The sequence below is a fragment of the Quercus suber genome, unplaced genomic scaffold, assembly GCF_002906115.3.
Source record: "Quercus suber isolate HL8 unplaced genomic scaffold, Cork oak 2.0 scaffold_417, whole genome shotgun sequence".
Taxonomy (NCBI): Eukaryota; Viridiplantae; Streptophyta; class Magnoliopsida; order Fagales; family Fagaceae; genus Quercus; species Quercus suber.
In genome coordinates this window covers 331022-358618 of record NW_027069868.1, presented here as the reverse complement: position 1 = coordinate 358618, position 27597 = coordinate 331022, and the positions used below count along the sequence as shown (strand labels likewise).

Genomic DNA, 27597 nt, shown 5'->3' with positions numbered 1-27597 from the left:
ATGTTTTTCCCTTTAACAAAAGTCCCAGAAATTTGGAATTCTAGATTTCGAAGAGAGAAACTAGCTTCATCATTGGAGGGTTTGTGGCCGGTCAACCCCAGTCTCCTTTGATTCTTTGTTTTCTTTTTTCAAGCCCTCCAAATCATTCAAGTCCAAAACATCCAGTCTATTGATTTTCTGAGCATCATCAACATTCATAATGAATTTTATATTAATGGTAATTATTGGTGGGAAATATGTTTCTTCTTTAAATAATAATTTTAGTTTTTTAATTTCAAAATTTTATCTAACTAGAAAAACTAATATATGCCTTGCACATACAACAAAAACTAGTTGGGATAAAAGTTTAGGGCTGTGTTTTTGAGAATGAGAACAAAAATCAGCTTTATTGTGTTTCCAGAATTAAAAATGGGTTTGGTTAGTTCAAAACAAGAGTGAGTACGTTTCTCCATCAATGCCTAATTATTATTATGTACTAGTTGCAGACTCACATGATGTATGAGAATATATAATTAATTTGTGATATGATACAATTCATAATTTATTCTCTAAAATTTATTGAAGATAGTTTTCTCCTAAAAAATTGAACTATTTCTAAAATTATTATCCAACTCTCTATTTCTACAAATATATCATTATATTATTTTGGGTTTTTTTTTTTTTTTTTTTAGATATGATATTTGTAACCCAATAATGGAGGGACATGCCAACACAACATTAGATTTCTTATTTTTCTTCCGATGATGAGATTGTATCATATTTTAATTCTACTAAATTTTGAGGTGCAACCTTCGTACCAGTTACTAAATTCTTAATTCCTAAAAGTGATGTCTAGTTAGTTGCCAACAAAAACGAATAAGACCACAAAAAAAAAAAAAAAAACAATAAAGTGAAGTTTTATAGGTTAGAATCATCATGTACAAAAACTTATTTACAATAAGGTAAATAAATAAAATACATATTAAACAAACCTTACTTCAGCAAAATAATCAAATTTAATAGACCATCACTTATATCAATTTCCATCAAAGACCAAATTGTCAAATAGTAATGTGCCATTGATTTCACTCATGTCCACTACAAACATTTATCGATGTGTCCATATATAAATCACTCAATTGTCATTGTTTTGAATTTCTAGAGAAAATCAAAATAGCACGTGTATGAATCGTAAGTAAGTGAGTCACTTGTATTGCCATAACATGGTCAAAGTTGGTGGCAAACTTGCTAAACTCGGCCAATTGTTCTTACCTCAGAGAAGATGTCTATTAACATTCCAGGTTATGAATTCAAATGGCTATGGAAAGTTATTAGTTTGTATTAGTTGCTATGCCCCAAGAATAGCAATTGCTTCTGGCTTCATTGGAACACATCAGCTATATCATATTGTGTTTAATAAGGAAAGAAATAGTAAAATCCAAAAGAAATAGTATTGTTAAGCTTTGTCCAAAACCCAATTTACATAGTCTTCTGGATATTCAAGAAGAGAAAATTCTAAAAAGAAAATCAAGTCGTTGAAAAAATAACATAATTCAAAATCTAAAACTAAAAAGCCAATTATTGTTCATGTACACAGTATTATAGATAGGTATTCAAAAATCAAGAACCAATTAGTTTTTCTATCCACACAACAATTAGCATAAAGCTAGGTACTAATGAAATTTAAAAATAATTCAGTTCTTTGAATTTCGTCACTCCTAAAATACCAAAAAATTTCTCATAAGCCAAACAATCCCCAAAGTTATTCATCAACCAAACTGGCCAACTAAGGTCCCAAACACAAAAATTCTAGCCACAACACAACAATCTACTTAAGCTAATGTACTTTGAAGAATTAGAGTTTTCTTTAAAAAATTAAAATAACAAAATTTAAACTGTTACATCCCAAGTTCCATACACAAAAAAAATTTAAGGTTCAAACTCTACTCTCTTTTCTCTTCCATTTTCCCACAATTTTTGGGACACCAAATAGTCAAATTAAACAATAAACAAAAAATTATTAGTATAAGGAAATGAAAATCTAATATAGTTGATGTGTATTGAACCATAAAAAGCAAATTATCAAGCACCACCCAAGAAAAGTAACAAATTTATTCCTCTTTCCTTCAAAAGGTTCTAAGAAAAGAATGGTTACCAATTGATTAGTATGACTTTCAATAGATTAAAAAGCCTCCAGTGATTGTGAGTCTTGATCATAGACATCTGTCGAGGAATTGACAAACAAAACAGAGATAAAAATGAAATTTAGTTTAGCATATAAGATGATTGGAAAAAGAGAACAATAGCAATTTCTCTTTGATGAAAATGAATAACACTTTTACTATAAAACAAAGACCAAAATAAAGACATCACATTGAAATTAATTATCATACATTATAGCAAACATATTGAGAGTAACATTTTTATAGTCTAGAGAAGGGCAACCATAAAACAATTTATAACAAACATGATCAAATGCCTAACTAAAATCAATTTTAAAAAAGAAAAAAAAATATATTTTAATAGTTTTGAGACCATGAAAACTCAATCTCGTTCATAATGAAATCCCAAAATTGAACCACATTTTTTTCTTCCTAGTAATGAGATGGGGAAAAAAAAATTAAGAATAATACAATTAGCATAACCCATTTTGAGTTTATACTCTTTGGACCTAGGCTACCAATGTTCACCTCTCATCTACTTCAGTTTCATTTGCAAGCTCTAGAGTCATTGTCTATATCTTGCACTCATTTGATTGGGTTTTGGTACATGAACTTGATCCATGACCAAAAGAACAGAAAAAAAACACTCAAGAAACTATTGCATTGAATGCCATACCGACCAATTTGTAAAAAAGAGAACAATTGAGAATTTATAGAAGTTGCAATCTATCAGTGACTATAAGAATTCCATATAATAGCGGTATCTCAAGAGTCTGGGTTAATGGAGAGACACACGACAGATTTGGAGATAAAGTATCGGTGACTATAAGAATCCTATATAATATTGGCATCTCAAGAGTCTCTATATAATAGCGGCATCTTAAGAGTCTGGGTTAATGGAGAGACACACGATGGATAATGTCTTATAGAAATCTATATCTATATATATCTAAAAGCTGAAACGTAGCATTTATTATTACTACACTCCTGTTGAGCCACATCAGTGTCTACCTCATCATCTTTTTATTTTCAATTTTCCTATAATTTTTAAAAAAAAACTACTAATTCACTCTTTTTTTTTTTTTTTTTTTTTTTTTTTTTTATAATATTTACTCTTTGTTGAGGACCAAAATTTCACAAGAAAGCCCATTCCATGAAAAGTAAGGAAAAACCAGGGGCCTTAACAAAATAATGCCCAATTCATGAAGCTAAGAAGGACCATGAAGGCCCAAAATCCCGAAAAGAAGGAAAAAAAGAAATAAATAATAATAATAATAAAGAAAAAAGAAGAGGATCTTGGTCAGGTTAGAGGACATGCAGTAAGGATCTCAGTCAGAGGATATGCAGCAAGAAAAGCATTAAGGCCCTAGGACCTTGATGTGTCTTTTTCAAGCCTTGAGAAGATGACCTTAACTGACACACGGGAAAACCAAGATGTATGCAAAAAGCCATTAAAAATCCAGCAAAAAACTAGGTGTTATCTTTGTAACCCATGGTCCAAGCCTATGGGATCCCGAGTAAATAGTAAGGGAGAAATGGTTTGGTCGGTAGAGAAGTGATTTCTAGTGAAAGGAGGATCTCAAAGTTTTCCCTTGGTTTTTATATTTGTTTGCAATGCATGAACTAATGGAAAACTCAGTTCCCCCATGTGCATAACACCTCCTCTCAATTGTTATTTTCAACTAAAGCTATCATCCAGTACATTGAGCAGCCCACCCAATCCTTTGACTTTTCAAGAAGGAATCTTTCATTTATAGCTAAAGCCAAATGCCCCTTTTGAGTTATAATTACCTAAATAAGTTAAACCTTTGTCTAATGCACCTTTTCAGGTTCCAAAGGATGTGATTTTACCCAGAAGACCTGGGACATCCTTGCTCGAGGTACCAGACCAAGTCTGCTATAAAAAGAACACTAAGGCATAGCAGAAAGGGGATTCAGAGGGGAGAAAAATGGGGATTCAGGGGAAGAGTTCAGAGGTTCAAAACATATATTCTTAGAGCTTTAAAAGCCCAGCAAGGAAGAGAAAGAAAGAAACAAAAATAAGAGAGCCAAGGTGGAGGAATTTGTCTCATATCCTTGAGATCATTCAAAATATCACTTAGCCTCCAAAGAAACATATGCCAAAACATGCACACATCAGATATCACTTTCTCCCACAAAATCCTTCTCACCTAACTATCTTGGAAGGCAATGCCCAAGCAAAGCCACTTGAACTTGAGTTCCAAATCCTACAAGTCTTGTGCAAAAGCACTAAGTCTGTGAGAATTAGGGTCAGGACACTTATGGCTGAGTCATTCTCATGAAATTCATTTACATATATGTATATGTATTAAAATGCATATCCTAATCTAAGAAACTAACAATTATTTAAAGATATGTGTATTGTATAGTGTGTTCTTATACAGGACCTATAGAGGTAAAGGGAAAGGATAAAACTCCATTGCATAATAAGCATGGAGAAAGATCGTATAGTTCAAAAAATCAGCATTTTGGGATTACAGGCCTAATACGTCCGAGGTACCACAACAGTACGCCCGGGGTACCAAGTGAATGAACTCTTTTAAATGTTTACACAGTAAAAGATAAGTTTTAAATACTCTATTTCAATCTCTTTCTCATTGTGAATATTATGAATAATTATTTTATTTGTTTCGTAAGAGTAAAATGTCATTTCATGACACTAAAACACTTATAATGGTATTTCATTGTTTAGGAGTAATCGCATTTTTGCCTTGAGGAGCTTTATGTGACTGTGCACAACTTGGTTTGTAATCAGCCCCATTTAGCTGCAGTGAACCAAACAACAAGTAAAGGGCTTAGGATCCTTGTTTCTACTTGGGCCTGGGTACTGTCCGAAAAAATGACCCTCACACTCTTTCTCAAACCTTTCTCCCTCTCTTACCTTTTCATCTCCTCATTACTCTTTACCTTAATTGCATTCTTCCTACTTTATCTTCCTTTATTTTGTCTCTTCTTATTTTTACTCTCTTACTATAAATTTGTCATTTTCTTTTCCATTCCATGCATAGTTTCTCCTCACAAAACAGGTTTTCTCGCTTTCTCTCTCTCTCACACACACAATTTTTTGGTAAATTTTTTTTTTTGGGTAATTTCTGAGCCTTTATGATTATTTAGAGTAATTTTTGGTCCAATTTACAAATGGTTTGATGATTTATGCATGATACAAGCTTAAAATGATAATTTCTATCATTTTTGTTTGTTGCAACATGGTGTCTCCAATGCAAAACTGATGAATATTAAAATTTCATGTTCATGGGGGCTCAAGCGGTATTGGTACATTTGCAATTTGGATAGCTATATACTATGGAGCAAGTGTTTGTTAATGCAGGTCCAATATCACTTTTCTTCTAAAGCATAAGTTTGGTTTCCAAGTATTCATATAGTTTTAGATTGGATTGGCATGGAGTGATTAAAAATTAGATGTTTTCAAGGATCTTGGGGCTGATGTGTGAATCAATTACAAGACAGAGGACTTTGTCAAAAGGGTGAGGGAATAAACAAGTAGAAAAAGGTATTTTCTTTAATATTGAAACCTTAGTTTTCCTCAATGTTTATAGCGATTGATGTTTTTCATTATTCTTTTTGCAATGATTATTAAGTGATAAACAAAAGAACAACTAACTAAATGTTTAATGGTAGCAGTTGATATTATTTTGGATCATATTGGAGCATCCTACTTAAAATGTTTATTGAGATTGATGTTTTTCATTTTTTTTTTTTTGCAATGATTTATTAGGTGATAAAAAAAAATAAATAAAAAAAACCTAACTAAATGTTCAATGGCAGGAATTGATGTTATTCTGGACCATATTGGAGCATCCTACTTAAAACAAAACCTTGAGAGCTTAAATTTTGATGGGAGGTTTTTTATTATTGGAACTATGGGTGGCTTTGTTACAATATATCTCTATCATGATCATTCAACCATGATCATAACAGAAATATATTTATATATGGGAAGTAAAACATGACATTTGAAATGTAACTCTTTGTGTTGGAATGTACGATCTATATAAACTGAGTTGTATAATATAGATATTAGGTAAACTTACTGACCAACAATGCTTTTTCTTTTCCTTCCTTTTATAAATTAATATTTCCCAGTTATTATTTCATCAAATAAAAACAATACTCTATCAAACCTAATTTGTGAACATCAATACTTCATCTCTCTCTCTCTCTCTCTTTCTCTCTCTCTCTCTCTCTCAATTAGCATTTCCTAACTTTTTAACTTTCCATTTATTATTCCATCAAACTCAATCTTATAATAATTCAAACTCTCTTACCGCCATACACCCTTGGTGCAGTGGTCACTTTATAAGTATAAGTGTTTGTGGGGTGTGGGGGGCAAAGACCGAGGTTCAAGTCTCCAGGAGGGAGCTTCACACACATATATACTTAGATTAGGCTAGAGTAGAATTTCTAACTTGTATAAAAAAAAAAAAAAAATATTCAAACTCGCTTCAACTCTATGGCTCTCCTTCTCCCTAGTCAAGCACTGTTCAATTGCCACCCTATTAGAATTCCAATATATATATATATATATATGCAATTGCTCTACCCTACTTCTGGGAATTTAGGAAGTCCCTCTAAAGTGAGTTTTTTTTCTTTTTGTCCCTCTCAAGTGTCAACAAAATTGGTTCCCATAAACCAACTAAAAAAAATCTCAAAGTCATGGTGAAGAATACTGTAAAAGAATTGTAGTGAGGTTTGACTACTATTGTTTATGTGATTGTTAACCAATGTTTAGAAAGTGGTGAATCAGATAGAAATGTATATTCAGTTTTCTAGTAAATTGTAGATGGGTGATCTTTTTTTTCCACTAATGGATACCTCTTAAGTGCATTTGTGTGGTGTATTTACCATTATGGATAAAGTATTCTCTTTGTATATGCGTAGCATAAACCAGTTTTGTTGTATGTTCATATTAGTCGTGATATGAATGTAGATGCATAATTTAGTACAAGATATGCTACTCTTTTTTTGGTTTTGTATTGTAACAAATTTAGATATTAATAGGGATGCCTTTGCTGGAAGACTTTGCAAAATTGCAGAATTTGATGTCAATGGAAAGAAAATCAAATCAAAGGACATGTATAAATCTAGATAAGGTAGCAATAAACAACCAAAAAAAGGCCAGCGTGAAAGATTATTCAAGTTTGGACAAAGCCTCAAAATCCACGAAGACCAATTGGATGTGAGAAATGCTAAGACGATGTATGCTTGGCTATCTGAAGAAATTGAATTTGGTTAAAATATGAAGAAGACCAATTGAATTGAATTGAGTTCCCTATCACAAGTCCTCTCTCATCCTCCTATAGTTTTGATTTAATTTTTGTTTGAGTTAATACTTAGTCATTTTGAAAGTAAGAATTTGAATTTATATCAAAACATGATATTGGCTATGTATTTGAATATGTCTATTGGTTATTTGTGTAATATCAAGTGTATTTTTGTAATGAATTTTGGTTATCATGATAATATCCTTTAAGAGATGAGAAATTTGGAAAATATATTTGAAATTTAAAAAAATTAGTTTCTAAAGAAAAAAATTGGGAAAACATAACGCACTATAACATAATTTAAAAGAATATGAACCACACACAAAATGGATAAATATCAATCAAATAGACCCAAAAATAATAGAATTATATGTTTGTAGAGATAGAGAGATGGAAAATAATTTTAGAAATTGTTTAATTTTTAGGGAGAGCAAATTATCTTCAACAAATTTAGGAGAACAAATTATACATTATATCACAATTACAAAATAGTTATCTATTCCCCATGCATTGCATGATTCTACGACTAGTGAATTATAATTAGTCATCCATATAAAGTTATTTGCAAAAACAATTATGGTATTTGAAGCTTTTACAAATTTTGCACACTGATAGAGATAAAGTCACAAGATTCTCCAAAATTGCTACTTGTTGAATCTAGGTTTAGTTGTATCCTAGAGGCGATTGCTTTGGACCTATTAGCATACTCAATTGAGTTGGGACAAATATTGAATTGGGGAAAAAATGATGGATTCACACCTTTAAATCTATTCCAATTCAAGTTCCTGTTTTTTCATTGGTTCTCTTTAAAATTCCCATAGAGATTAATAAAATGTTTGTTAGTTTAATCCAACTATCTTTTCCATTCAAATCATTAAAGTTATAATACAAAAGCTACATCGATTGCTTGCGAACATATTTGAATGCAAAACATATGAACTCAAGATTTGAATTATTATATACTGTGTGATCATCTTATGGTCTTCTTATTTTGGCTTATCAGGTTTTGCTTATTAGTTAATATTGTTAACTACATAAAATACAATATCACAAAGCAACTATTTTTTTTTTTGTACAAATAACCTATAACAAATATCTCTTATTTTCTTTTCAATGTGCATTATAGTTGATATATTCATTATAGTGCACCCAGAAAGGCACATATCGATATTGCAGGGCACTCCACTTTTTTCCCCCTTGCAAAATGTAATAAGCTTCTAGAAAATGTGAAAGATATGGTCAGAGGAGATACCAATTACAATCTTACTCGTCACATGGAAGACTTTTCACATTACCTTCAAAAACGTGTCATAGTTAGCTAATTAAGGTTTCCTGAATGGCTTGACGACTTACAGAATAATTTTCAATGAAAGACACGATTTTAGTTCAATAAAGTGTAACATGTAACAAACGCTACCCAATTTTCAATTCCACGTGATGGATGGGTCTTACATCCGCATCCATTGTACTAGTAATTTTGTATACTTCTCTCACTAAATAATACAGGAACCTCTGGTCTACGTTCAAATTCCACATTTCCACCTTGACATTTCTGCACAGCATAGCAAAATTTTCAAGGCCCACTCTAAAGTTCGCCGGAGTGGACCAAGGTGTCTGAAAGTGAAAGTCCATTTTCGAAGGGTCCCATTTGTAACAGTTCGCCTTTTGTTGCATTTTTACTGAAAGATTAGATCTAATTTCAGCGAAAAAAAAAAAAAAAAAGGGTTCCGAAGTGCCAAATACTTTCTATCCGTTTGCTTAGTGTAAACATATACGATGAAGGCCCTGAGTTACAACAAATAACAGCTTGCTCTTAAATAAGCACACCTTGAATTATCTGTTTCTGCCTTTGCCTGTCTAGAGTCCATTTAGCTTGTACTTGGATACCTGTAAAGAGAAAAGTCTCATTTTCTCCTAGAGAAAGTTTACATTGTGATAGAAATGCATGAAATACGCCAATGATGCGTATTCCATTCGCTGCAAAGGGATTGTATTATATGTTACTTTCCCTGAACATAAAGGCACACATTTAGACAATGATTGTCGTTAAACCTCTTTTTGTGTATTGTTTCTTTTCCTGCTTCTTAAGATTCTCTGCTACATTAGACACTCTCACTCCAAGCCATTCCATTAGAGATGGTGAGACTTTAGTTTCCCCTGGTAGAACCTTTAAACTGGGATTCTTCAGTCTAGGTAATTCAAAAGGCCGATATTTGGGAATATGGTATGGAATGTCTACTGATGCAATTGTTTGGGTAGCTAATAGGGAGACTCCACTTGACAATAACTCAGGAGTCTTGAAGATTACCCATGAAGGAGATATTGTTCTTCTCAGCAACACGAGTAGTATTGTTTGGTCATCGAATACGTCAAGAACTGCATTCAGTCCAGTTGTACAGCTCTTGGATTCAGGAAATCTTGTTGTGAAAGATGGAAATGATAATAACTTGGAGAACTTTTTGTGGCAGAATTTTGATTATCCTTGCAACACATTGATTCCAGGAATGAAGATGGGAAAGAACTTTGTAACAGGTCAGGACTGGTTTTTAACATCTTGGAAGAGCACTGAAGATCCTGCCAAAGGTGAGTTTTCCTTAAGAATAGATACTCATGGGCTTCCACAGCTAGTTTCTATGAGGGAGATACAATAAAGAATAGAGCAGGGTCATGGAATGGCCTTGGTTATACAGGACGTCCTGCGTTAATACCGAATCCAGTATATGAGTCTACATTTGTGTTGAATGAGAACGAAGTATATTACCAGTTCAGACTCGTGAACAGTTCAGTCTTTTCAAGACTTGTATTTAACCCATCAGGGACTGCAGGACGCTTCACGTGGATGGATCGGACACACAGTTGGGAGCTCTTTGCTACATCCCAGGTAGATCAGTGTGAAAGTTATGCCTACTGTGGTGCAGATGCTATCTGCAATGCCAATGGCTCTCCAGTATGCGCATGCTTGGAAGGATTTGTGTCCAAATCTCCAAAAAAATGGTATTCAGTAGATTGGTCTGATGGTTGTGTTCGTAGGTCTTAATTAAAATGCAATGGAGATAGCTTCCAAAAATACACGAATGTGAAATTGCTTGACACATCTTCTTCCTGGTTTAATAGGACCATGAGCCTCAAGGAATGTGAGGGATTGTGTTTGAAAAACTGTTCTTGCACGGCGTATTCAAATTTAGATATCAGCAGAGAAGGAAGTGGCTGTGTGCTTTGGTTCGGTATCTTGAATGATATGAAAGTGTCCTCCCAGGGTGGGCAAGACCTATATGTAAGACTGGCCAACTACAAACAAGATACTTTTTACTTCTGTTATTTATGCTCTGGACTGTTCTCTTTTATTATGAATTGAGGACAAATTCGTTTGGTTTTCAATTGGTGGTTTTCTTTTTTAGAAGAATCCGAATTGATCAAAGATAAGTGCTCAATACAAGCACAAACTAGTGGTTACTGGGCGGCATGCACAGTACTTGCACAAAAGAACCATAACAATCTCACTATCTAGCTTCTATGGACAAACTAAACTTCCATCTTGTCCTAATTCAGAACTAACCATCAGGCTAACCCTTGCAATCACTAATTAATTTTCTTGCTAAATACAGTGAAAGGGATTCCCCTATACAGCCTAAGAATCTTTTTAAAATTGAGTTACTATAGTTCCCCTTAAACACCAACCAGCTCTAACTTCCCAATTAATAGCTTGGATTAAAATGTTCACTGATTAGGGTTGACAGACTCTTATTTGCGTGTCTTTGGGGTGAAGGGGGAGCGAGTGGGAGATACGAACCAACATTGTGACACAACTGCAAGCTAGAGAACTGAAATAAAGTCTGAAAAGTGCAGTAGTGGTTGCTATGCCATAGGAACTAGGATTTCATGTTGTTGCACCCTACTGCTTTATCCGCCTTATTGGTACCATTTATCTTTCCTATTTAAGGTCAAGATAATTTTTTTTTTCAATTAGACTTGGCAAGCTACATGTATCTATGAAGCTAGTAATAACAGCTACATACATGTTCATTTTCTTATCTTCCCATTTTCAGATAATACTACAAAAAACAGGGACTCCAGCAAGATAAGACAAGCAGGAATCATAGTTGCCTCTTCAATACTAGTCATTGGATTGATGTCATATGTGTGGAAGAAGAAACTTAGTTTCAAAGGTAAATCTATAAAACATGGACTGGTAATTTCTGATGCATGATAATACATTTAAAACAAAGAAACATTACATTGAAGGTCTTAGAAATGCATCAGATGAGGTGGTTAGTTGATTCAATAATACCGTTCAAGTTATTCATGCCAATCCATCTCCTAATATTTCAGGAATCACAAGGAAAGATTACAACAATGAAGGTGGGAATGCAGATATGGAGTTACCCATATTTGATATGATAGTCATAGCAAATGCCACCTGTAACTTTTCAAGCAACAAGAAGTTAGGAGAAGGTGGTTTTGGACCTCTATATAAAGGTTAAAAAAAACATCCTAACTAGTTAAGCTATCTTTTTTGGCAAAATTTCCTAATCTTTGGATTTTTAGGGGACACTGAATGGGGGGCAAATGCTAGCTGTAAAGAGGCTATCTAATAATTCGGGACAAAGATTGAATGAGTTCCAAAATGAAGTTCTATCAATTGCTAAACTACAACACCACAATCTTGTAAAGCTTCTCGGTTGTTGCATTCAAGGAAATGAGAAAATGTTGATCTATGAATATATGCCTAACAAAAGCTTGGACACCTTTATTTTTGGTTAGATTATTTTACCTTTTGCACTCCATGACATACATGTTAAGTATTGTCATCTTTCTTCAATGAAATTGCACTAACATGTAACATAAATTTGGTGAGATCATACAAGAAGCACATTACTAGATTGGCGTAACCGCATGGACATCATTTGTGGCATTGCCAGGGGACTTCTCTATCTTCATCAAGACTCTAGACTCAGAATTATCCATATAGATCTCAAAGCAAGCAATATCCTGCTAGATGATGATATGAATCTAAAAATTTCAGACTTTGGCTTGGCTAGAACATTTGGGAGAGATCAAACTGAGGCCAAAACTAAAAGAATTGTTGGAACGTAATAAGTACATTTAAACTTCTTATTCAGTCAATACTACTTTATTTTTTAAGCTTCTATTACTTTGCAATGGCTTTTTGTAGTGGTTATATGTCTCCTGAGTATGTGGGGCACGGAAAGTTCTCAATCAAGTCCGATGTCTTTAGCTTTGGAGTCTTTGTGTTAGAGATAGTGAGCAGGAAAAGGAACCAAGGATTCTGTCAGTCAGATGACCACCTCAATCTTCTTGGTTATGTAAGCGTGAAGAGTTTTATTCTACTAATTTACTTTGTTGACTGAAGTTTCAGTTTTAAGTCATGTAGTCCCTCTAAGCAAACTGTCCAATGACATGCTTTATCAATCATATACAATTCCCAGGTTATTCTTATAATCCAGAAAAATAGTCATGGATAAAAAGTATTCCTAATTAGAAATGAAATAGAAGTCCAAATCAACCACTGATATATATGGTTTGACCTGTTTAAGGCCTGGAGATTATGGATGGAAGACAAGGCAATGGAATGATCGATAAATCATTATGCGACATGTGCACTTTATCTGATCAAGTTCTACAATGCATTCATGTGGGATTGTTATGTGTGCAACAAAGACCAGGAGATAGACCAGATATGTCGTCTGTGATTCTAATGTTAAGAAGTGAGATTTCATTGCCTAAGCCTAGTCAGCCAGGTTTCTATATGGAAAAGGCTCTACCAACAAAGCATGAACCATGTTCAGTCAATGAAATTACTATCACATTAGAAAAGGGACGGTAAAATGTCATCACATTGTTCAAGACTAAACAGCTTTAGTTTATAGCAAGGGAACTCTTACTCTAATGTTTCTCATCAATCTAATTAGACTTTACATGCGCAACTGGATCATGTCTTTCAAACTGAACCTTCTATTATGTGTGGGTACTTTTTTCTATTAATTCCTTCTATATGCATGCTATAATATTACATCTAAACTAGTAGAAATGACTTTAAATAGTGGAATTCTTTATTTTTTTTTTGCTGAATAAATACTTTATTTACTGCAAACCAAAGAGCTACAATCCAGTTTGTGCCTGGGGCCATCTTGATCCAAAGCCTGAATCATCGATGGCGATAGATTAGAGAATTATCAAATAATGGAATTTGATAGTTTGATGTACCGTATATGACCATAAAAGCCATGCTATTATGATTTTTATTATTTTTGGGGATCTTGGATTTTGAGAGTTGAAAGCAATACCCTTAAAAAGCTTCTTTATGAAGGGGAGAAAAAAAAAGGGGGGTAAATTGTCGCAAACTAGTACAATGCATGGGAAAACTTTACATAAATGTATAACTTAATTTTATTTGTTTCAAGTTGAAACAATTTAAGTTCACTTTTTTAGGTCTCTATCTAATCTATATCTATATCTATATATTACTAAAAGCTGAAGCATGATATTTGTTACTACTGAGCTTCTGTTGTGCCATCTCATCGCCACGTCATTCGTCACATAATTATTATTTATTTCTATTTTAAAAAAAAAATATATATATATATATATATATATATAAAAATAGATTATTGACTTTACATATTTATTTTTGTCGGTTTTAACATCTATATATATTTCTTTTTCATTTCCAATTTTCTTATAATTTTTTTTACATTCACTTATTTTTTAAATATTTACACTTTCTTCAACCTTTCTTCTTCCCTTACCTTTTTATCTTCCCATTACCCTCTACTTTAATATTACTATTCATCTTTTCCTTCGTCTTCCTTTATTTGTCTCTTTTTATCTCTTTCCTCTTACTATAAATTTGTCACTCTTTTCCATTCTTTACATAGTTTTCTCTCACAAAAAGGCTCTCTCTCTCTCTCTCTCTCTCTCTCTCTCTCTCTCTCTCTCTCTCTCTCTCTCAAGTTTTTGGTAGATTTTTATTTTTTTATTGCATCTTCGCTTTAGGTTGATAAATTTTTTGTGTTTTTAAAAACTCTAATTTTAGTTGATACGATTTAGTTTTGTATTTTAAGTTATTATTATTATTATTTTTCTCTTTGATTGTTAAATTTTATCCAATTATATTATAAAAAATTAAAGATAGTAGATAAAAATAAAATAGCATTCCATTACATAGCATTCTTTGGATAATTTAGTGTTTATTGTTATATCTTTTAATTTTTCTTATTTTTTTCTTTTCTTCTATTTTACTCAATATTGAAATTCAACCACATCCTCCTTATCATTAAATTATTTATATTTTCTCTCTCTTTTTGTTTAAAAAAAATAAAAAATGTAATATTTTACTTAAATTCAAATAAAATAAAATTGTGCTCATTTTTTTTTTTAACATTTACACTTTCTCCAACTTTTCTCCTTCTCTTTACCTTTTCATCTCCCCAAATACTCTACTTGATATCACACTTCCTCTTTCCTTTTATCTTTCTTCATTTTGTTTCTTTTTATTATCATCCGCTTGGTATAAATTTGTCATTCACTCTTCCAATCTTTATATAATTTTCTCTCACTAAAAAAGTGGTTATTTCCCACTCTTTCTCTCTCAATTTTTTGGTGGATTTTTATTTTTATTTTTATTTTTCTTGCATCTCTATTTTAGCTTGATAAAGTTTTGTATTCTTTAGAACTCTATTTTAGTTGATGGGATTTAGTTTTGTGTTTTAAGTTTTTTTTTTTTAATTTTTTTTAATGATTTTGATTGTTAAATATTATCATATTGCATTATAAATAATTTTAAATAGTATATAAGAATGTACTATTATTATATTACATAGAATTATTTGGATAAGTTAGTGTTTATTGTTATGTATTTTTTTTCTCATATCATTTTATTTAATATTAAAATTCAGCCACATCCCCCATATATATATCATTAAATTATTTATATTTCCACTCTTTTTTATTTTAAGAAATTTTAAATATAATATTTTGCCTAAATTAAATAAATAAAATTGTCCACATTAAGTGGAGTAATGCTAGGAAAACACTCATTCTCACACCCAATGCATCAAAGGAAGAATGAAATACAAAACAAATCAAGTTAGAAACACTAAATTAAAAATAAAAAAAATAAAAAAAACCTAATAGTTCATATTTAATGTCATAGAATCATCATCAAATTTTGGAAAATGATAAGTTGCCAATGGAGAGAGAGAGAGAGAGAGAGAGGGAGAAGGTATAAAAAAACCACTACAAACTAATAAAGAGTAGATAAAGAAAAAAACCAAACGTCAATTAGTAATCATTGATTGGAAAACAAAGAGGTTGTGAGGAGAAGTAAAAAATAAAATAGAGATTATCGTATGGAGAATATTAAAAACTTTACAATGCAGTAACATAAACCGTTAAATTCACTTAAAAAATTAAATCAACAATAAAAAATTAAATACAATCATAGCACTAAATTTAAATTTAAAACTAATCAAACTCTAACTATAGAAACCATATTAATCATAACTAAAAAAGAGATGTTCTTTGATAGTAGTAGAAATTACATAAGAAATAAAGTTGGAAAATTTAAAAATCCATTTTTTGACATTTCATTTAACCTTATTTATAATATATATATATATATATATATATATAATTTTCATACACTATTGCTTTCGAAAATCTAATGAACAATGCTATCTCTCATTTATTGTCTTTGTTATGCAAATCATCAGTTAGTAAATATATGATAATAGTAAGAAGCTTTACAAATGAGATCACTAAAAAATATATTTAAAATTAATTAGCCACTATCATTATGAAGTAGTAATCTATAATTTTGCGCATCCAAAAAAGTGGAATATACAAAGTTTTCTTAAAAGTATGTGTAAAGATTCACTATATATACATATGTGTGTGTGTGTGTGTGTGAAGGTAAAAAAAGGTATATTTAAGGTTTTTATTAACTTGAAAACTAACGAAAAACCAATGGTTAATAAATAAAATTATACTATTAATAAAATATTTAATGTGACCATCCTAAAAAAATTATCACGCGCAACGCGCGGTATGCGACTAGTTAACCTAATGGCTAAAGCCACAACTACAAGGATGCTCAAGACAAAGCCAACTAAAACCAGAACTGGAGAAGAGATGGAAAGCACCTCGAAGAAAATAAAAGATAACAAAATACGAAAATAAATTGAGAAACAAAGAAAACTGTTAAGGTTATAAGCACATGATTATCAAGATAGCAAAGTGCTTGCCATTATTATAGAAAATTATTAAGTTGCTCGTGCAATGCATGAATAATGTTGTGATGTTTTATATAAGAGCGTTTTGGAGAATGTCGTACATATATTATAAAGAAAAAATAAACTAGTTTAATAATTAGAGCAAATAAAACATATACATTTTGAGATATTAAAAATTAAATTAGTAGCAACGTATCATAAAGATCAACCTACTCGAACTATATAATGAGTCAATGGCAAAGCGTTCTTTATCACAACAATGAGTTAAAGATTAAAAATAGAGAAACAAACCACGTATGAAAGAAAATGCAACAATGTAACAAAAAATATTAATAATTTCTCCAATATTCCTCCATAAGCATATTTTGTATTAGAATTATTATTTTTTGCTTTTGTTTTTAATACTAAAACAGTGGGTATGCTAAAAGTCATGAAGAAGAGAGAAAGGTATGGTGTAAGCTCATGTAATTAATTAGACATTAATAAAATAATAGAAAAAATAAGTTAATGTAATATTTTGGGTAACAGTAAAAAAAATTTAACAAAAAAAGGTAAAAAAAAAAATGCTAAATGCAAAATTAGATACCACATAACAGAACCTCCCTTCAAACTTTTGCTCGATCAATTTGCCCTTTATACGCATGCAAAAACCCATATCTAGAAACATCAAATAGAAGGAGAACATAGCCCAAGAATTAATTTCCTGATAATTATAAATAATCAAAACAAATCTATATATATAATAATAGGTGAAGCAGAGAGAAAATCCAATTAGATTTTAATTGGATTCTTAATTTTGTGCCACTTGTCCTAACCAAAAAAAAAAAAAAATCTAATTAGATTATAAATTTGACTCCAATTTTGTGTCATGTACCTTATCTAAATTTTCTAATTTTTGTGCCTAAATAAATGATGTATTAACATTTAACACAGAAGCCAAGAAAATCACAATGATAATGCTCATTAGTCTAAGCAAGAACATATTATCTACACACTTTTATGGAGATTATAAATTGGACTCTAATTTTGTGTCATGTATCTTATCTAAATTTTCTAATTTTTGTGCTCAAATAAATGATGCATTAACATTTAATATGGAAGCCAAGAAAATCACAATGATAATACTCATTGACCTAAGTAAGAACATCTCACCTACATACTTTTATGGATGATCTCAATAGAGTCGGAGCTCTTCTAATCCCACAACCAGAACCAAGGAGTCCAACAAGAAAGACTATAAAAGTAAAATATCATCTCCTCCTAATTCCATATCGTCATCCCATGTCTCCTCCTCTCTCAACCTCTATCAACTAAATCCACACACTACCCTCTCCTCCTCCTTACGAATTTCTTAGAGTAAGGCCGGGTTCAAACACAATGTTCAATCTCACTCTTCCTTACTTCACACTCTCATACATTAGCGCTTCATTGGCGCTTCCAAGAAGATTCCAAGCTCAATGATCAGTTTTTATTTTTAATGTCCCTTTATATATTTTAAATAATAAAATGCAATATTCTCTTTTTTCTTCACTGTAGCATCACTTAAATAATAAAATGCAATATTTTTTTTTTATTCATTGTTTTATCTAATGCTATCCTATGTATGATAAACAAAAAAAAAAAAAAAAAAAAAAAATCCAATACCATTACTTAAATAATAAAATGCAATATATATTTTTCATTGTTTGATTTAATTCTATCATCCGTGTGATAAACCCAAAAAAAAAAAAAAAACAAAAACAAAAAAATTAGCCAATAGCATCATTACAATTAACCAATCTCGTGCGGTAGCACGAGATTACATACTAGTTCTAATAAAGGAAAACAAAAAGGATATGTTTTCTTACATTATATCCAAAATTAAGAAATAAAATTAAGTATAAAGTCTAGCTCCAAACATGCTCCAAACATGTTTGGAGCTTTGAGCTCCAATTACCAATAGGAAGATGACATTCGTCCTTGTCATATGCAATGCACATTACTCACTTAAAAGTCTTTTCCTAATAACCATGATAAACTATTTGAGAGGCAAATCTAATGGGAGATATATCATACAGTTTTTAATAAGAAGCAAACATGAAAATCCAAAATATAAGACAATAACAACATGCACTTGAGGAAGAAAGAGTAAATTTACACCAAAGTCTCTCTTTTATTATTATTATTATTTTTTTTTTTAAGTAAGAAAGAAACACCAAAGTCTGTTAAAACACAATTTTTTTTTTCACTCTACATATAAACACATTTATACCCTTACGGAATCAGCAATTCAAAACAAAACTGCTTTGTTTAAACTTTGAATCAATATGAAGTTTTTCTGTAGAATTTTCTGGTTGCTACCAATCAGAAGATAATGAAGCAGCTAAAGTGAAAGAATTCCAGTTCATTTTTCAGTAATTAACTTTTCTTTCTTTCTTTTTTGCTTTCCTTTTCTGCTGAGAACAATTGACTAACCAAATCAGTAACTCCAATTTGCACTCTTTACAAGTGAGAATAAAAACTCGCAAAAACTTCATGACTCAAATTCCAAAACCAAAAACCAATAAGCCTCGGGCCTCAACTTTTTGGCCTAAATATAGCTTCTTTCTCCAACTTGATTTAAGAAATAAAAATTAAAAATAATAGGAGGAACTCCGATCGAGTAGTTCTATAATTTAATTTTTAATTTTAATACTATTCAATCAAATCATGAAAAAAAAAATGCCCCTTTTTTCTTAATCAGATTAAGGTGTGGGGAATAGATTTGTTTCATTTTATAGGTGAGATGAATTATTAAATATTTAAATGGTATAATTACCATTTTGATTCCTAACATTTGTTCCCATATTTTAAAATGGTTCAAAAAATGCCAACAGAACACTCCACTTATTTTTATTTTCTTTGCAAAATTCAATAAGCTTTTAGAAAGTGTGAAAGATATGGTCAGAAGAGATACCAATCAGTCTTACCAGTCACCTAGAAGACTTTTCTCAATATCTTAAAAAACATGTCATAATAATCAGCCAATCGGGTTACTTGAACGGCCTGACAATTTGGATTGGGATTAAAAAAAAAAAAAAAAAAAAAGATTCAATTCAACGTGATGGGTGGGTCTTGCAGGAAACCTCATTATAGCAAGTTGGACTGTTGTAGACCTGTAGTTGGAAAATGTATACTCAAATGAACTGATTCATGACACATCCCTTTCAATTGTATTTTAAAATTTTGCATTCCTTTCTCGCTTGATAATCCAGGAACCTCTGGTCTACGTTCATATTCCCCATTTACATATTATTCTCTAAAGTCGTCACCATTTCATCACAAAATGTTCAAGGTCAACTAAAGTGTGCCGCTGTTTGAAAGTCCATTTTTGAAGAGTCCCTTTTGTAACTGTTCGCATTTTGTCGTTTATTTTAATGAAAGATTAGATCTCATTTCAGACAAAAGAAAAAAAAAAGTTTCCGAAATGCCAAATTCTTTCTATCCTTCTGCTCATTGTGTAAACATATGAGAAGGTACGAAAGCCCCGAATTACAACAAATAACAGCTTGCTCTTAAATAAGCACATCACCTTGAATCATCTGTTTCTGTCTTTGTGATATAATGCATGAAATACGCCAACAATCAGTGGTGCATATTCTATGCCTTGCAACTTGCCAGAAAATTTGTGTATTATATGTTATTTTCTCTGGAGAAAAAGGCATACTATGAGACAATGATTGTCTTTAAACCTCTTTTTGTGTACTGTTTCTTATCCTGCTTCTTAAGATTCTCTGCTACATTAGACACTCTCACTCCAAGCCATTCCATCAGAGATGGTGAGACTTTAGTTTCCTCTGGTGGAAGCTTTGAACTGGGATTCTTCAGTCTAGGTGATTTGAAAGGCCGATACTTGGGAATATGGTATAGGATATCTACTGATGCAGTTGTTTGGGTAGCTAACAGAGAGACCCCACTTTACAATAACTCAGGAGTTTTGAAGATTACTGACAAAGGAGATATTGTTCTTCTCAACAACACCAGTATTGTTTGGTCATCAAAGACATCAAGAGCTGCAGACAGTCCAGTCGTACAGCTTTTGGATTCAGGAAATCTTGTTGTGAAAGATGGAAGTGGCAATAACTTGGAGAACTTTTTGTGGCAGAGCTTTGATTATCCTTGCGACACACTGATGCCAGGAATGAAGATGGGAAAGAACTTTGTAACAGGTCAGGACAGGTTTTTAACATCTTGGAAGAGCACAGAAGATCCTGCTAAAGGTGAGTTTTCCTTACGGATAGATACTCATGGGCTTCCACAGCTAGTTGCTATGAAGGAAGATAAAATAAAGGATAGAGCAGGGCCATGGAATGGCCTTTCTTTTACTGGAAATCCTCGGTTAAAACCGAATCCAATATTTAAGTATGAATTTGTGTTGAATGGGAATGAGGTATATTATGAGTACACACTCATAGAAAGTTCAGTCTTTTCAAGATTTGTAATTTACCCATCAGGTGTCATGGGACGCCTTGTGTGGAGGGATCAGACTCACAGCTGGGAGACCTACTCTACATCCCAGGTAGATCAGTGTGAAAATTATGCCTACTGTGGTGCAAATGTTATCTGTAATGCCAATGCCTCTCCAGTATGTGCATGCTTGGAAGGATTTGTGTCCAGATCTCCAAAAGATTGGAATTCAGTAGATTGGTCTGATGGTTGTGTTCGAAGGACTCAATTGGAATGCAATGGAGATGGTTTCCTGAAATACACGAATTTGAAATTGCCTGACACATCTTCTTCCTGGTTTAATAGGACCATGAGCCTCAAGGAATGCGAGGGATTGTGTTTGAAAAACTGTTCTTGCACGGCATATTCAAATTTAGATATCAGCGGAGAAGGAAGTGGCTGCTTGCTTTGGTTTGGTATCTTGAATGATATGAAAGTATTCTCCCAGGATGGGCAAGACCTATATATAAGGCTGGCCAACTCCGAACTAGGTACTTTTTACTTCCGTTATCTGTTCTCCTTGGATTTTGCTCTTTTATAATAAATTGAGGACAAATAAAACACCTATATTGCTTGGTTTTCAATTGTTGCTTTTCTTTTTTGGATGAATCAGTGAATTGACTCAAAGATAAAAGCACAAACCAAGCACAAACTAAACCTCCATTTTGTCATAATTCAAAACAAACTATCAGGCCTAACCCATGCAATCACAAATTAACATTCTTGCTAAATACAGAGAAAGGGATTTCCATTTAAAGCATAAGAATCTGTTTAAACTTGAGTTACTATGGTTACCTTCAAACACCAACCAGCTCTAACTTCCCTCTTAATAGCTTGGATTGTAATGTCCTCTGATTTTAGTCGACAGACTATTAGTGATTTTCAAAAAAGTTAGCATATGTTTACTCAGACATTTTTCTTTGTATGTTTCCGGGGTGAAGAGGGAGCAAGTGGGAGATATGAAAGAACATTGTAAAACATAAACAAACTCTGTAAAATGTTTAGTTGGAGAAGTCTGACACAACTACAAGCTAGAGAACTGAAATAAAGTGTGAAAAGTAGAAACTATGGTGATTTTTGTGCCATGGGAACTAGGATGTCATGGTGTTGCACCCTACTGCTTTATCCACCTTATTTGTACCATTTATCATTCCTATTTAAGGTCAAGATAAATTCTTATTTATGAATTAGACTGGGCAAGCTGTAGGTATCTATGAAGCTAGTAACAATAGCCACATATATGTTCATTTATACTTTACTTCTCATTTTCAGATAATATTACGAAAAACAGGCACTCCAGCAGGATACGACGAGAAGCAATCATATTCGCCTCTTCAACACTAGTAATGGGAATTCTTATACTTGGAGTGATCTCGTATGTGTGGAAGAAGAAACTGAGTTTCAAAGGTAAAGCTATACAAAATGGATTGGTAATTTCTGATGCATGATAATAGATTTACAACAAAGAAATATTAAATTGAAGGTCTCAGAAATACAACAGATTAGGTGGATAGTCAATTCAATAATACCAATCAAGTTATTCATGCCAATCCATCTCCTAATATTTCAGGAATCACAAGGAAAGATTACAACAATGAAGGTGGGAATGAAGATATGGAGTTACCCATATTTGATATGACGGACATAGCTAATGCCACCTGTAACTTTTCAAGCAACAACAAGTTGGGAGAAGGTGGTTTTGGACCTGTATATAGGGTAAACAAAAGCATCCTAACTAATTAAGCTATCTTCTTTCAAAAAATTTCCTAATCTTTTGATCCTTAGGGTACACTGAAGGGGGGACAAGTGGTAGCTATAAAGAGGCTATCTAAGAATTCAGGACAAGGATTGGACGAGTTCAAAAATGAAGTTTTTTCAATTGCTAAACTACAACACCGCAATCTTGTGAAGCTTCTTGGTTGTTGCATTCAAGGAAATGAGAAAATGTTAATCTATGAATACATGCCTAACAAAAGCTTGGACACCTTTATTTTTGGTTAGATTATTTGATCTTTCGTACTCCACTACATTCATGTTAAGTATAATCATCTTCCGTCATTGAAATTGCACTAACATGAACCTAAAATTGGTCAGATCATACGAGAAGCACATTACTAGATTGGCATAACCGCATCCGCATTATTTGTGGCATTGCCAGGGGACTTCTCTATCTTCATCAAGACTCTAGACTCAGAATTATCCATAGAGATCTCAAAGCAAGCAACATTCTGCTAGATGATAGCATGAATCCAAAAATTTCAGACTTTGGCTTGGCTAGAACATTTGGGGGAGATCAAACTGAGGACAAAACCAAAAGAATTGTTGGAACATAGTAAGTACACTTTAACTTCTTATATTACCAACACTACTTTATTTTTTAAGCTTCTATTAATTTGTGATGATTTTTGTAGTGGTTATATGTCTCCTGAGTATGCGGGGCATGGAAAGTTCTCAATCAAGTCTGACGTCTTTAGCTTTGGAGTTTTAGTGTTAGAGATAGTAAGTGGGAAAAGGAACCAGGGATTTTGTCACTCAGACGACCACCTCAATCTTCTTGGACATGTAAGCATGAAGAGTTTTATTCTACTAATTTACTGTGTTGATCAGAGTTTCATTTTTAAATCATGTAGTCCATCTAATCAAATCTTCCAATGACCAGCATTATCAATCATATACAATGCCCTGGTTATTCTTATAACCCAGCAAAATAGTCATGGGATAAAAAGAAGTCCAAATTAGGAATGAAATAGAAGTCCAAATCAACCACTGATATTTATGTTTTTGACCTGTTTAAGGCCTGGAGATTATGGATTGAAGATAAGGCAATGGAATTGATCGATAAATCTTTAGGCACCAAGTGCACCTTATCTGATCAAGTGCTTCGATGCATTCATGTGGGCTTGTTGTGTGTGCAACAAAGACCGGAAGATAGGCCAGATATGTCATCTGTGGTTCTGATGTTAAGCAGTGAGAGTTTATTGCCGAAACCCAGACAGCCAGGTTTCTATATGGAAAAGGCTCTACCTGAAGAAGATTCGTCATCAACAAAGCTTGAACCATGTTCAACCAATGAAATTAGCATCACATTGTTAATGGGACGGTAAAATGTCATCACATTGTTCAAGATTAAAACCACTTTAGTTTATAGCAAGGGAGCTCTTTATCTAATGTTTCTCAGCTATCTAATTAGACTTTATATGGAACTATATACCATGTCTCAAACTGAACGTTCTATCCTGTGTTGGTACTAAATTCATTAATTCCTTCTTTAATATATGATATAAATTAACTCTTAATCACTCAAATTGAACATTCTATCCGGTATTTTAATTTTATTTCTCTTGTTGAAATAAATAAAGTTGGTTCCTTTAGGTCTCTACCTAATGGCTAAAGCCAGAGAACAGGATGCCCAAGACAAAGCCAACTAAAAGAAAAACGGTTGAAGAAATCAAAAGGTGCCTCAAAAGAAAATAAAAGAGAACAAAATACAAAAGAAATTGATAAACACAGAAAGCTGTGAAGGTAAACAAGCATGTCAATATGAAGATAGCAATGTGATTGCTAACACTATAGAAAATTACCATTAAATGTAGCCATATCTCCCTTCCATCTTTTGCTTGATCAATCCACCCTCTATATGTACGCAAAAACTCGTATCTAAAAACATCAAATAGACGGAGCACACAGCCCGAGCATTAATTTCCCAATAGTTACATATAATCAAAACAAAATTCTAATAAAGGGAAACAAAAGGCATGTATTTGCCTACAACAATCCCAAAATTAAGAAACAAAATTAGTAGCCATGAAAAGTTAACCGAGAGGTAAATCTAATTGGATTCTCTTATTTCATATCATTGATATATTATTTATCCATTTGGTTAGTCACAGAAATCTGGAATCCAGTTTGTAATTATTTGTAGTAATAATGAATGAGTATTAAGAAAACAAAACTGAAAGGGAGATAAGTAAAAAGGATGGAATTGAATCCTTACCCAAGCTCACAACAACAGCAATTGTCTCAACAGTTAATGTCCCTCCGGGGCGTGCATTGGGCATCTTCTAGCAAATGGAATGCAAAGAAACTCCAATGAACTCTAAGCATGCAAAAACAAATCACATAATTCTAACACGCATTTTCACAAACACGTACAATGCATAGACGTTTAATAAGAAAACAGACATCAAAATCCAAAATATAAGGCACAATAACAACACACAAAAGAAAGAATAAATTATACGAAAGTCTACGAAATCAACAATTCAAGAGAAAATTTCTTTGTTTAAACTTTGAATCAATATGCAGTTTTTCTATAAAAATTTTCTGGTTGCTACCGATCAGAACACAATGCAGCAGCTAAAGTGAAAGAAATCCATTTCTTTTCTCAGTAATCAACTTCTTCTTTTTCCTTTTTTGCTAAGAACAAATGAGTAACCCCAATTTGCACTTTTTACCAGTGAGATTAAAAACTCACAAAAACTTCATGATTCAAATTTATAAACCAAAAATCAGTACGCCTCGGCTTTCTAATTGGTCCAAATACCGGTTCCTTCTGCAACTTAAAAATGAAAAATGAAAAAGAAAATAGGATAGAAGTAGAACTACTCGATTATAGTTCTCCAAAAAAAAAAAAAAAAAAAAAAGAACTTTTGACTGGAAAACGCTCACTCTTACTTTCTATCAAATCAAATCAAGAAATATCGTGCGCCTTTTATCTTAATCAGATTAACGTAATCTACGCTATTATTTAAGAGTTTTTCAATTTAGATTCTCATTTTTTTTTTTTTTTGGGTTTAAAAATACTCTAGATGTATATGTTTAAGTAGAGACATTCATGCCTTTTATCTTAATCAGATTAATGTAATTTCAAGGTTTCCTGTATAGATTCTCATTTTTTGGATTTAAAAATGCTCTTAAATTTCTATGTTTAAGTAAAGACAAAATTAAAAAATAATCAGGTAAAAATACAACTTTAATTTCCACTAAAACATTACTTAAAAAATAAGGTAACTTTTCTATTGATTTTCAAATTTTTTTATCTACATATAAATTAAATTCTCAATCTTTAAAAAAAAAAAAAAAGATTCTCAAAATAAAAATTATATATATAAAATAAAATAAAAACAATTTTTTTTTTGGCTACAAAATAGGACCATTAAAAAAAAGCCTCATCACTTGTACGAAGCACATGTAATGAGCCAAATTTTATTTATTTATTTAGTTTGGGTGGAGAGAGAATAAATTGGTTAAGTTTTGCATTTCACATATGAAATGAATAGTTTTATTTATTTATTTACTTTGGGTAGAGAGAGAATAGATTGGCTTCGTTTCGCATTTCACATATGAATTGAATTTTTTATTATTCAGCAAAAACACAAATTTTTTATATTTTTTTTAATTAATATATTTACCTCTTTTTCTTTTTTTTTTTAAACTCACATGTCATTACCAAAACTACATACAATAGTTGGATATATTTACCATTTTGATCCCTAACATTTGTCTAATATTTTAAAATAGTCAAGAAACTTTAAATTTTATGGTAAATTGCAAATTACAATCCAAAAATTTGGAGGTGATTAGATTTTACACCTTAAAATTTTAAAATTTAGATTTTACCCCCTAACGTTTGGAGTGTTTGGATTTTACACCATGATATTTTAAAATTTGGATTTTACCCCCTATATTTTTGAGGTGTTTGAATTTTACTCTCTAAAGTTTGGGAGTGTTTAAATCCTAAAGTTTCATAATTTGGGGTGTAAAATTCAAACGTCTTAAACTTCGATAGGTAAAATCTAAATTTTTGAAATTTTAGAGTGTAAAATTTAAACACTCCAAAACTTTAGGAGTGTAATTTGCAATTTACTATAAATTTTATAAGATGATTTTTTTTTTTTTGAGATATATAAGATTATTTTCAACCTTAATATTGTATCAAAAATTAATTTTTCACTTAGTAGTTAGTACTCGATAGAAAATTTTATTGTGGCAACCCATGATATTAAATAATTATATTGATGTCACCTGGAACATTTACCAAAGACGTTATGTTGCCTTTAAAAAATTAATTAAAAAAAAAAAAAACCATTTAAACTAACTTTGGGAATGAGACAAATAACACTCAATAATGTTCAGGATGACTTGGTAAATTACTAACAGTAGGCTTTATTTACAAATTTAAAACCTTTATTTGTATTTTAATTAACTAGATAATGTCTCGCGTGATTTGCGGATGCTTTGAAAAAAAAATGAAAATAATTTTTATTTTTTTAAGACCCATATACAATACTTGTTTTGTTATATAGTATTTTATGATATTTTTCCACACTATTGCTGAATGCTTTGAAGCTCCATCTTCTTAATTCATATTTTAAAATTTTTCTTGTCCTAGAAGTAGTTTTTGACTCTTGAGTTGGTCTTTTTTTTTTTTTTTTTTTT

The 27597-nt window shown here is 31.8% G+C and overlaps 1 protein-coding gene, 1 long non-coding RNA gene and 1 pseudogene across 3 annotated transcripts; 2 read left to right on the top strand and 1 right to left on the bottom strand.

The window, feature by feature from the left end:
• Nucleotides 1–8693: 8693 nt before the first annotated feature.
• Nucleotides 8694–25933, bottom strand: LOC136062464 (uncharacterized). Of its 2 annotated transcripts, XR_010624189.1 has the most exons (5): nucleotides 25634–25933; nucleotides 25154–25255; nucleotides 24741–24816; nucleotides 9272–9331; nucleotides 8694–9123 (listed from the first exon to the last, which is right to left on the bottom strand). It is a non-coding gene; the product is annotated as an uncharacterized LOC136062464 (long non-coding RNA). The 2 variants fall into 2 exon arrangements; XR_010624188.1 differs by having other exon boundaries at nucleotides 25154–25933.
• LOC111992250 (G-type lectin S-receptor-like serine/threonine-protein kinase At4g27290) lies at nucleotides 9097–10822 on the top strand (annotated as a pseudogene).
• On the top strand, nucleotides 20121–24455 carry LOC111992252 (G-type lectin S-receptor-like serine/threonine-protein kinase At4g27290). The gene is made up of 7 exons (XM_024024114.2): nucleotides 20121–21650; nucleotides 22432–22566; nucleotides 22730–22875; nucleotides 22945–23155; nucleotides 23254–23491; nucleotides 23571–23721; nucleotides 23955–24455. The coding sequence occupies exons 1-7, from the start codon at nucleotides 20282–20284 to the stop codon at nucleotides 24261–24263; spliced, it is 2559 nt and encodes an 852-aa protein (XP_023879882.1). The 5' UTR covers nucleotides 20121–20281; the 3' UTR covers nucleotides 24264–24455.
• Nucleotides 25934–27597: the final 1664 nt, after the last annotated feature.